Source organism: Saccostrea cucullata, unplaced genomic scaffold (genome assembly GCF_032062105.1).
Source record: "Saccostrea cucullata isolate Sc308-1 unplaced genomic scaffold, CSIRO_AGI_Scuc_v1 ctg5613, whole genome shotgun sequence".
Taxonomy (NCBI): domain Eukaryota; kingdom Metazoa; phylum Mollusca; class Bivalvia; order Ostreida; family Ostreidae; genus Saccostrea; species Saccostrea cuccullata.
In genome coordinates, this window is record NW_026935118.1 from 1 (window position 1) to 12,669 (window position 12,669).

At 34.2% G+C, this 12,669-nt stretch overlaps 1 protein-coding gene across 1 annotated transcript; it reads right to left on the bottom strand.

Moving 5' to 3' along the window:
- Positions 1-3,510: 3,510 nt before the first annotated feature.
- Positions 3,511-7,416, bottom strand: LOC134241927 (BET1-like protein). Its single transcript, XM_062723935.1, has 4 exons — positions 7,296-7,416; positions 5,747-5,832; positions 4,876-4,932; positions 3,511-4,683 (listed from the first exon to the last, which is right to left on the bottom strand). Exons 1-4 carry the CDS (start codon positions 7,321-7,323, stop codon positions 4,516-4,518), a joined length of 339 nt encoding a protein of 112 aa, XP_062579919.1. The 5' UTR covers positions 7,324-7,416; the 3' UTR covers positions 3,511-4,515.
- Between the last annotated feature and the right edge of the window lie 5,253 nt (positions 7,417-12,669).

The following is a 12,669-nucleotide window of genomic DNA, read 5'->3' on the forward strand; positions in this document are numbered from 1 at the left end:
AACGCATAACTCACCATACTCACTTCTAAAACAGTGCAACACACTGTAGTGCCTGGGAAATTATCCAATCAAAATAAACTTACACCCCCATTCATATGACGAAAATTTGCTTTTGTGTGCAGATTTACATGAGTAAATCTACACACGTAAGTAAAAGTTAATTTGCTATGCGTTCAGACGAGATTTATGTGCTGTAAGTGAATCCTTATATTTTCATATTAAATAAGAAGATCCACCGATTCAGAATTGTGGAAATTTAAAGAAAAAGATTATTTTCCGACTATTTGGATATAAAACTAATTTTTGAATGTTTCTCAAAAAACTAAGGCGAATCCAATCTGCTGACTCATTGACTTATACGAAAAAACGTACCTTTTTTTAAAAAAAAATACACACGTAAAAGGAAAATTAAAATCACTGTTTGAAGTTGGAAATGCTTTGGCCCCAGTCCTAAAGAGGTTGCAGAAGAGCCGTTTGGTGTAAAGAAAAAGATGGCTCTTACTATCTACTGGTTGGTGTCCTCAGCAGAAGTAGAAGGATTGAAAATCTTTTCGGTGTTTGGAAGTCTGCAGTTCTTCAGGTTTGTTAGGTCATTACAGAATATCTGCTATAATACTGTAAGTATTTTCCCGAAGAATGAAATGGGAGAACCATCTGAAGAAGTATTTAAACAAAACATATATGTGAATAGGAAATAAACACGAATTTCCAAATAATTCATGGTGGGATCACATGCCAAGGAAGATACTTAAGAATGGGTTGTTGAAAATCATGTAACGTCAATTGATATGTCAGTAGCTTGCCTTGGTTTTAAAACAGAAAGGTAAAAGAAAGTCATCAAGAGCTAATCTTTAATGGGGCCCGGGCGATTGATGTAATGCATATATTCCTAACATAGCTCTGGAACATTCCCAGAGAGACTACTTGAATAATAAATGGGCTACTTATTGATCCTGCCATGGCAGAAAGGGATCAATACGTTAGCGTTTTTGCAAATTCAAATTCATCTCAGAGGAGACTGGAGATATTGCATCCTTGTTTTCAAGTTGAAAAAGCCATCTGTGGAAAGTACTATACTAGTAAAACCCAAAGAATGCTTTAAAGACTTGACTTTTGCCAACAGATGTACCCTTATTAAAACTCAATTTACTTTCAGCTATCGCTGAAGTACAGCAAAGATGTTTAGTTTTGCTTTCTAGTTGCCATGTTTACACACTTTTTTACACACAACAATGCATATACATGTACAACCGAAACAACACTTGAAATGGAGATTTATGCATTAAATATAACAAAATACATACATAAGTAAATTTGCTGCGTGTTCATATGGCAAAATTTACACAAATAAACTAATATTTTGCAACAACATGTATGCAAAAGTTAATTTGCACCTAGTCTTGACCAGATGTAAATTTACTCAACTGTGCAGAATTTGCATGTGAGCAAATGAGTTCATACGACAAAAAGTGCACATGTTAGTAAATTTACATACGAGTAAAATATACTGAGGTATGCAAATCATGTCGTATGAATGGGGTATTAGTTAATTTGTTGTAACTGAAATAAAAATATGATGGAAAAAACTTTTTTTCATTTAGAAAAGTTCTAAAAAACAGACTGCATGAGATACTCACATTTTCACATTTTACTACTATATGACTGTTCTCTTTCATATGAATCTCAATTAACAATCCAGCTAGACTCCTTACATTTTTGCTTTCAAATCATCTTCTGGAATACAATTGATGTTCTTTTCAGGTGAAGGGTGTTTGGGAAATAACGCTTCTTTTCAAAACAATGTTCAAGAATTCGTTTTGCATTTATTTTTTGAATACAATTGGTTTCCCATTATTGTGGAATTGATTTTAACAACACCCAGTAGAGGGTATTGCAACTGTCCTTAATCTAAATTTGACACATATGATTTCAAAAAGTTGAAAGGGAGATGAACTTGATTGGTACATGACCAAACCCACTAAGAAGCTAGAAGTCTGCTGGTTACGCAGACACACAGGATACATTTCAATGTGCTGGTATAATTTTGAAAGCATTCTTCATTTTAATTTTGACATTTTAAAATAATTTTGGATGTTTTATCGTAGGATATAACATTAATTTGCAAATCCGAATCAGAAAGTATATCAAAGACATTTTAAGGATCTTTCATATTTCACACCTAGTACTTGTATATGTCAAAATGAAGTCAAAACACATTTTACCAGTCCTGAAATATCATACCTCACAAGAGGATATAACATTAATTTGCAAATCCGAACCCCTCCCTCTCAGATTTATCTAAACCAGAAAAGTATATCAAATCCATTGCACTAATTTATATATCTTGTGTAACTTCTCAGAAAGTATATCAAAGACATTTTAAAGGAATTTCTTGATTTTTAGTAACCATGGCAACATCACCGAAATCAAAAACCGATCACTACCTAGTACTTGTATATGTCAAAATGAAGTCAAAACACATTTTACCAGTCCATTCACTATTCTATGTATCTTTGTGTAGTCTACTTGTGTACCAAGTTATACTGAAATAGAACCAAAACTGTAGAAGGAGTAGCGTTTTTAAGGAATTTCACAGAAAATTCTATTTTTAGTAACCATGGCAACACCGTTCATCGAAATCAAAAACCGATGCACTATTCTATGTATCTTAGTGTAGTCTACTTTGTGCAGGTTATTTGAAATCAGACAAAAACTGTTGAAGGAGTAGCGTTTTTAAGGAATTTCACAGAAAATTGTATTTTAGTAACTATGGCAACACCGTTCATCGAAATCAAAAACCGATGCACTATTCTATGTCTGGTAGTCTACTTGTGTACAAGTTATCTGAAATAGAACCAAAACTCGAGAAGAAATAGCGTTTTTAAGGAATTCACAGAAAATTCTATTTTTCCGTAACCATGGCAACACCGTTCATCGAAATCAAAAACCGATGCACTATTCTATGTATCTTAGTGTAGTCTACTTGTGTGCCAAGTTATATTGAAATCAGACAAAAACTTTAGAAGGAGTAGCATTTTTAAGGAATTTCACAGAAAAATCAATTTTAAGTAACCATGGCAACACCGTTCATCGAAATCAAAAACCGATGCACTATTCTATGTATCTTAGTGTAGTCTACTTGTGTGCCAAGTAATATTGAAATCAGACTAAAATTGTAGGAGGAGTAGCGTTTTGAAAAATTGTTTACAGACAGACGGACAGACAGACAGACAGATGGACGGACGCCGGACGCATTACTATCGCATAAGCTCTTCTGGTCTCTGACCAGTAGAGCTAAAAAAAAAGAAAGAAAAAGTGAGACCTGGGATGAATGATATTGGGAGTTGTGGGGGGGTGTGTGTCCATGAGTACTTATGTACGATACTAGTATGTGTACATATATGCATTAAGTTTAAAAAAATAGTTACTTGAACCAATAACAAAGTACACTCAATTTTACCATTTTTATACATATATCTAACAAAATTTTTCAATATTATACATACATGTAATTTACAGGTAATGAAGATGCATGATAAATAAATAGTTATAAAGAACTTGTCCTCCAAAATAGATTAACTGCATGAAAAAAATTAAAATTAATTTCTAAAATGCTTTGCACAAAATTCCATAGTTTTTTAAAGACAAAGAGAACTTCCTTAAATCCACATAATATCTGACAAAAAATACAGATTGTCAGTTAGTATGAATGACCATATGCAAGTGATCATCAAAAAATATACCGGTACAGTGTACTACCGGTATATATACACTACAATGTACTTGTTAGCCAAAACTTGGCACAGATGTATGTAAGAGACCAGCTGGCTAAATCATAAACAAGTTCTACCAATATTTTAGTGAATTAAAATCAATATTTTGGGTAAATCACTAAACAGCCCCTAAATAATTACACCCAAAGGTGCCACTAATAAAAGCACACATGTATACAATATCCAGTTTGTTTTATAAATGGAAAAGGAAATAATCTGTATAAACTGATTAGAAATTACAAGTTTGCTTCTTTTAATATACAAATAATATTTATATGCACTTGCATTTATCTCCTATTACCGGTAATATTTTTTTTATATTACCCCGTGTAAAAAAAAAATGTTATGAATATGCATATTCAAGCAACATATGAAAAATGACAATATATGACTGCCATAATACGATAAACATAGAATTATAAATATGTATCCAACATAAAATAATAGAGATTAATCATAGAAATATTCAATTAACATCAGAATAAATTTCAATCAAGAATCAGTCCTCTATTCTCTCTCTCTCTCTCTCTCTCTGAAAAAATCACTTAAACCTGGGCTTAGGTGAGCTAATAATCATAATCATGAGGGAAAAAAAACCATTTAGATTCTAAACACCAATTCATTCAACAATTGCTGAAATCATATTATTCCACAGAGGGAACACACTTCTTTCTGTCAGATTGAATAAATACTTCTTAAAACCAAGAACACTGGCAATATGGATGATCCACTGAAATATGTCTCACTTTGTCACTTTGGAAATGAAATAATAAGTCACAAAGAAAAGGAACACCAGGCCCAGTACCAGATAACACATGAGTTTTCTGTTTCCACGATTGGCTTGGACCATGTGAGACAGTCTGTGTACAGTTCCTCCCAAAAGTCCCTGTGTACTCTCAAAGTCCCCACCCTGCCAATGGTAAAGTAATACATTTTGAGCTGTATTTATACATGATCATGTATGTTACTTCTCAATTCAAGGAAGGGAAATGCACTAGTTTTTTTCTTGTCATTACATGTTCTTTAATAAACAAATCTATGTTTAGCATAGTGTATATTTATCTCAGTGTAAATAGCTTTGATAAGGTTATTAGATCATTACCATACTATCCAAATATCTGTTTGAATCTGTTGCTTCATCTTCGATATCCAAAGCCAACTAAAAATAGAAAATTACTCTTTAATAAATCACATATACAACTTACAAGGTTCAAACTGAAAACAGTACCAATACGCAAGTTTTGAGATTATCTCCCTTGGTGCGCTCTTTCGTTGAGGAGGGTAGTTTGGTTGCCGCGTACACAAACAGGTGGGACAGTATTGATATATCGCATCATCGATATACTGGTTTATCGTAACTATATAATTGTAAAGATGCACTGTTCAACTCGAGAATAACCGAATTAAAGTAAAGATGTCATTTTTAAAGTAAAAAAAATCGAAACAAAAAGAAAATTCAGTGGACGTGAGACTTTTCAGACGAGGGAAGAGATATTTGGACCTCTAATAAATACGGTAAACATGAAACTGATCATTACATGTTGGCAATCTAAATGACACATTGATTTTTTCCCTTATTATAACTTCCAAAAACCCACTAACTTTTTTCAAGAAAATCTTTTACTTTTTATAAAGAACACAACGTTTATTTCATTTTCAAGTACCCTATAATTGAAAGTTGATATGTAAATATACACAGTTGAGCTTGATAAAATCATAAAATGCATCACTGTTTAACATTTTTATCTTTCTATAACATTAAATAAATTCTTCTAAAAGCCATCAACATCGTTCATTTATTCATGCATGTTTGTATACATAAACAAACTGTCCCACTCCATGCTGAAATAGATACTTTTTGCGCCTCTATCGCAGGAGAGTTATAATCTCGAAACTCACGTATTGAACAAACTTCCCCCATATTCAGCATGTCATCAACAGGTCCTATTAGGATAAAAGTATGTTATACTAACATTCTTCAACCGTGACACTTTGTTGGCCAGATTATCCACCCTCTGCTGATTTTCACTGTCTAACATCTCCTCTGTTCTCGACATCCCTGAAACAGAGAGAAAGAAAATGAAATAGCCATTGCAATGTTGAGGTTCAATTTTAGTTTCTACAATCAAACCTGCTTTTCTCAATTGAGATGGGACTTAGTAAAAACTTTTTTTTAACTGATGATTTTTGGACACTGAGGTTTAAGTAAATAAAGAAAAAGCAATTGGGACTCTTAGCTTAACTTGAGATATTCTTAGTATTCAAGTTTAATATTGAGGTTTCAGACAATTAAAATTAGACCTTTGATCTGCTCCAGTTAGATTGCTACACGCTTTGTATAGCGATCTGGCTGGAGCAGATCAAATTGTGTTTCAGTAAAAAAGGTCCGCTTTACATGTAATTAATTTTCAAAGGCATGGTTTATATAACTACATTTTATATACATGTATTAGAGACTAAATATTTGAACAAAAAGATATTGTGGAGTTTCATAAATTCATTTTCTTAATCTAAAAATATAAAGCATCATAATATCTAGAATCACCTTAAATAGTCTTATTTTTTTAACCTCAAAAGAAAGAAGGGTTGAGGTTCATGTTTCAATAACATGTATGCTGACAGAGTGACTGTTAAGGCAAGTGCAGGTACCTATTCACTTTAAACCTTGATCCATCTCTTCACTTTGATTTGGTACTTCAAGACTTCGATTTCACATGTTGCATTACCAAACTGAAGCCTGAACAGTGCTTATTTAAATATTGAGGGTTTATCCATACATTGATAATCTACTTTTTCTCTGCAATTTCCATCAAATAAAGCTAAACGGTGACCTGAATTAAACTTTTCTTGCTGCTGAAAAACAGAGACTATGACAAGATGCAATTAACAAAGTATTTTACATCCAGAGGCCTAGAGGTTACTTGGAAAAATAAATATGAATCAATGTTCCAATTTTTCTCTTTGCATAGGCATTGCCATATTAGAGTACACAGTGAGAATTTGGCTTTGCACCACTTAATTGTTCTGCTTGCTTTAACTATAGTTGATAGATTATTCAATATTCATACTTCAATACAAGCAAATGATAAATAAACAATACAATTGTTCACTGTTAAAGATTTCAATCATCTGAAAAAGAGTTTAAAAGAAAAGTAAGATAACAAATATTTGGTCTCATTTTTTTTTTTTTTTGTCTTCAAAGATTACCTTTCATTTCAGTGACTCCAAGTAGGAAAAGCAATCATATTTCCATTATTTCTATTTTTCATCAACTGATAATGTTAATTAGGCTAAGTCAGCTTTATCTTTGTATCAATTTGGCCATTTGTTTAAACATAAACATAAACAACTCAGATCTGAAAGTGAGATGAGAAATCTGTCTAATCAGTAATCACGTATTGAAAACAAATGTTTACTTGTATTTAGACAGCTAGTCACATATCTCAAACATTTAGTTATGCCAGATTTTTAATTTAAACTCTTTAAAAGGACATAAACGTGAAATAAATTTGGGTTTTGTACCGTTTCTGTTACTTCTGAAGTCTGCCATGCTGTCATCAAAACAAATCAATGTCGCAAAAACGCTTCAAATTAAATGAACACATTGACTGTAAACAAGTACTTTCCGGATACATTTGCATCATTAAATAAAAATCACAGAAGCGTTCTATTAAGGTCTTTTACCTTAACTTGAAAATGTAAATGTTCCACAACCGTTAAAAATATCCGATTAGCAAATCATCATACAGAGGCATGCTGAAACTCATCATCACAAATAAAATCTAAGTACCGAAAGTACTGAAACAGACACAAGTTCAGTAATGAGCAATATAGGATACATTCACTTTAGGACTTCTTTATAATTATGTTAAAAACCCATTTACAACATTTTTTTTAACTCAGTTGATATTTTATCAAATCATATGATGTCTCATGGATAGTATAGACTAAAAAAAACCCCTTCAGCTTCCTTTGTCGAACAAGAGATGGACGATCATCGTCGGAAACCCAAGGTCGACCTCGGTCTCGCTTGAAGTCAACAAGACCGACCGTGGGTTTCCGACGATGATGGACGATCAGATATATGTAACTACTTCTCTAGGTATTCTATTTTTAGCACAACAATGTACCTAATTAGAAAGTTAATTTAAAATTGTGCATAAATTGACTTAATGTTTCAAAACACTTTTAACAGACATTATTATTAATCGTTTAGGTAATACATGTACACAATACTTGCGAAAATAATAAGTTAAGATTAAAAAGATATATTAAAGTTTTAAGTGTGTAAGCCGTGCTACATTTTAAATGAGATTATTTCATCAGTATGTTTCTGAGATTTAACGGTCTTACATATATAACAGAATGTTACATAAGTTACTCCGAAGTTAATATTAAAATATGCTTGAGATTCTGATTGGTTTTTGGAGTTTAAGTCTTCCATCAATCTGTTGGAATTTCCATGGTTACCAGTTATGCACCGCTATAAGCAGACTTTTTCTAGTGTTCATGAGAAACATAAATTACACTGTACTAGAAAAAGAAGTACTAGAAAATGGTAACACAACAAAAAAAAAAAAACAAAAAAAAAAAGAAAATATGATTTATGTGATAACATCAGTTTTCCTTTATGTACATGAAGATTTATCGCCTGTATAAAGAGTAAAACTTATACCTTCAGATGATTTTATACGAAAGAGCATGCTCTACGTACGTAAGAATAATTTCTAAATTAAGACACATTAATGACGAACAAGTTGAGGAAACAATATCAACAGTCTCGTTTAAAATCAACATTTCGCAAATTCTATGGGCGGTACAATGACCTTGTAAGCATGATATTAATACTGTAACACTTTTTCATCAATTCGAATGCTGACTGACATTTCTTCATACAAACTGATATGTTTTACGGTGTGACCGCTGAGGCGAGCGCAGTTGTACCATCAAATACTTGAAAAATTGATCAGCCACTTCAAACATCAAGTCGCACGAGACATCTCGACTAGCTGTGACGTCACACGACGTCACGGAACTCGTCGGAGCTTACGGAAACGTCCGAGCGTCTGGTTTAAACAATAGACCTAGCACAATTTTGGTCGAAAAACATTGCAGAGTTATTTTTTGTTTCTTTGAAAGATTTCTACAAACTGAAAGCTTTTTATGCTTTACGTTATTGTTTATTTATTTATCTATTTCACGGAAGCAACCGACATGACTTAATTAGCATATCGTCAAAATTCGTAAGTTTCCGGTGACGTCATATGTATCATTTCCGAAGGGCAAGGTGAAGGCCAGTGTTGTGGTATGGGGGTATTTTTTGAATAAGGCAAGGCAAAATCATTTCGTTAAGATTTCGGTAAAAAACAATGTTCCTTTATTTTTTTTTACTAATTTTGATTTATTTGCGCAAAGGACATTGGGTAGTGCAGGAATTCTGGGAATGTTGCACAGAGAAATTTGGCTGACGTATGTACAGATTTCAATCCGAATTTCCTCTGTTCTTACACGTTAGTCTATTGAGCTCGCTTCGCGAGCGTCGCTTCGCGACGCTCGCTGCGCTCGCTATTGATTAAAGCATTATTTACTCACTGTATTGTATATATGGATTTTTTTTCATTTGCCCGATCATACCAGGGCGCACACGACTGATGTGACAGTCCTGTCGACTTGGGATGCTTACTCCTCTTTGGCCCCTGATCTCGCCTCTTGCTGTTTTTTGAGACCCATGTTGTTTTACAACCAATTTGTTTTATTTCAACGGACTTTTAAGCTTGATTATTTTCATTATCTCCAAATTTTATCTAGCTATAGGTGCAGTAGAGACCTGATTAGATAGAAGTTGGCGCTTTGAAGGTCAAGGACATATGACATGATTAGGGGTCAAGTATAATAATGGCATCTGAGGGTTTCTTTTTACATATCATACTTATAGCTAAATAATATGTTTTACGGTGTGACCGTTGGGGCGAGCGCAGTTGTACCTTCAAAAACACTTGAGATCAGCCACTTCGAACGTCAAGCCGCACGAGACTTCTCGACTAGCTGTGACGTCATACGACGTCACAAAGCTCGTCGGAGCTTACGGAGACAGCCGAGCGTCTGTTTGAAACTATAGAACTAGTGCAATTTTTCTCGAAAAACATTGCAGAGTTATTTCTTGTTTCTTTGAAAGATTTCTACAAACTGAAAGTCTGATATATGCTTTACGTTATTTATTTATTTATTTATTCGGCAATATTTGCGCAAAGGACATTGGGTAGTGCAGGAATTCTGGGAATGTTGCACAGAGAAATTTGGCTGACGTATGTACAGATTTCAATCCAAATTTCCTCTGTTCTTACACGTTAGTCTATTGAGCTCGCTTCGCGACGCTCGCTGCGCTCGCTATAATTTTTTTTCCAAGCATTAAATGGGAAGAATAATTTGAATATCTGTTGTGTTGTGTATACAGTGTACTACCTTACATGAACATCAAACAATGTACGGCACTGTTTTTGCTGATTTGATTTTGTACAAATGCAGGCAATCTCAAAAATTACGAGACCACCGGAAGAGAACATGTAACAAAAATTAATGTTTTTCTTTTATTGTCGTATAATTTATCTGCAATCATTCATTATTTAAGAATTTCCCTGTAGGATTCCAAGAAGGACTTATTAATAAATTTTATTAACTCTAATTTCAGCACGACTTGAATTTTGAACAGATCTTGGAAAAAACTACTTTCTTGGTAACATCAGTTTTATATGCTTTAAGAACAAAGGAATTTCTTATTTCAGAAATTATTTCTCATGGCATTTTTTCTTAGATTTTCAAATATCTAGTAAAATACTAGTATGCAAAAAAATATATTTTTAATACGGGTGACTCTTGATGACGTGGTACAAAATATTGTCGTTATACATTGAAACAGCGAAGACAAAAGCTCAAGAGACCTTTGCAACCAGATAAAGAGGTTAAGAAATGCTTCAGGAAAGATAAACGAAATCACATTGACAATTTGTCCAAACAAGCTGTAGAAGCAGCGGGAGAAGAAAACTTGAGAGAACTGTATATGGTCATAAAGAAGCTCTCCAACAGACAGAAAAGCCAATGACAAGAAACAGGAACCTCTCTCACAGAAACAAAAGAACGATTGTGGAGGTGGGTAGAACTCTTTTGGAAAGCTTTTAATGTAAATAGACTAACACAAGAGACAGCTCCGTACATACGTACATACCCAATAAATACCTCCCTAACAACTACAAGAAATTCAAAGAATTGTGGTCCCCCGCTTTCGTTGTGTTTGTGGGTGGAATGTCAATTTCAATGACATTTTGTGTCAAATATTATCATATATAGGTACATGTAATGCACATGTCAGATATGAAAGCCCTATCTCTTCTCAATCAAAAGATATACCGGTAAGTAAGTGAACCTGGTGACCCTGTATGGCAAAATAGGGAAGATTCAACTTGTCATAAGTATTATGTACGTGAAGTATGAAAGCCCTTGTTATGTGAAGTATGAAGCTCTTGCCCAAACCGTTCATAAGTTGTGGCCAAGGTTAAAGTTTTCAAAAAGTAGGTCAAACTCCAAGGTCAAAGTCAAAGGGTCAAAGTTGTTGGTATTCAATCAAATGAAAGGTTTACTCACAAGGATTATATATTTGAAGTATGAAAGCCCTAGCCCTCACCGTTCAAAAGTTATAGCCAAGGTTAAACTTTTTTCATAAGTACGGAAATCGTCAAGGTCAAAATGTCAAAGTTGTTGGTATCCAATAAAAAGGTCTTGCAACAAAGAATATATATATATGTGAAATATGAAAGCCCTAGTATCTACCATTCAAAAGTTATGGCCAAAGTAAAAGTTTGAAATTTTTGTGTAAAAGTGGGTCAAACTCCAAGGTAGGTCAAAAGGTCAAATTTAATGGTACCCAAAGAAAGGTCTTGTCACTAGGAATACACATGTGAAATATGAAAGTCATAGCTCCACTAAATCAAAAGTTATAAGCAAGATTAAAGTTTTTGTGACGGACAGACAGCTAGACTGACAGACTGACAGACGAATGAGATTTAATGTCCCCTCGCTTTAGCGAGCGCGGGGGACAACAAACTAACAGAAACAGAGATTAGGATACCAATTACCAAACATGAGAATGGAAAGTCATCTTCATCGACTATGAAAAAGCATTCAATAGCGTGAACCGAGAGACACTGTGGAATATACTGAGGTACTATGGAGTACCCGAGAAGACTTTCTCCTTCATTCTAAACACAAATCAAGGCATGTTATACAGAGATTCGAGGTCAAGACAGGATTTCGACAAGAATGTTTGATCTTCCTCTTTGTCATTGACTGGATCGTTAGAATTACCACAACAGGCATTTACAATGGTTAACAACTGACGTTCCTGACGCAACTTGACGATCTAGACTTTGTCGATGACCTGACACAATCACAGTCAGATGCAGGATACAATGAAACAACTCGCCTCTTAACAACATCCACAGGACCGGGACTCAAGATCAATTTGAAGAAAACAGAAGTGATAAACACCACTGTCCAAACACCAGTCACAGTCGGTGGTGAGTTCAGCAGAAAGGTTGGGCCCTTCATCTACCTGGGGAGTGTGATGGACAGACAAGGTGGTACAGACTGGGTGGTACAGACTGTGACATGTCAAGAATTGGCAGGCAAGAACTGCATTCACAATGTACGTAATACATGTAGAATGTCGGGGCCTCAGAGAACATTTGCATTACTTCGATCAAAACTGCTGATCATCAACTCTAATATAAAGTCCGCCCTTTTGTATGGTGCAGAAACGTGGAGGTTGCCCAAGGCAACCATGCAGAAGATCCAGACTCAGGCGCATCTTTAACATCCGATGGCCTGAAAGGATCACAAATGA

Bases quoted from the DNA above. Each gene is read 5' to 3' on its own strand.
- LOC134241927 (XM_062723935.1), bottom strand. From the start codon at position 7,323: ATGGCAGACTTCAGAAGTAACAGAAACG. The intron at 4,933-5,746 runs GTTAGTATAACA...TTCTATTTTTAG, and splicing joins AAGTGTCACGGTTGAAGAAT to TTGGCTTTGGATATCGAAGA. The intron at 4,684-4,875 runs GTAATGATCTAA...TACCATTGGCAG, and splicing joins ACAGATATTTGGATAGTATG to GGTGGGGACTTTGAGAGTAC.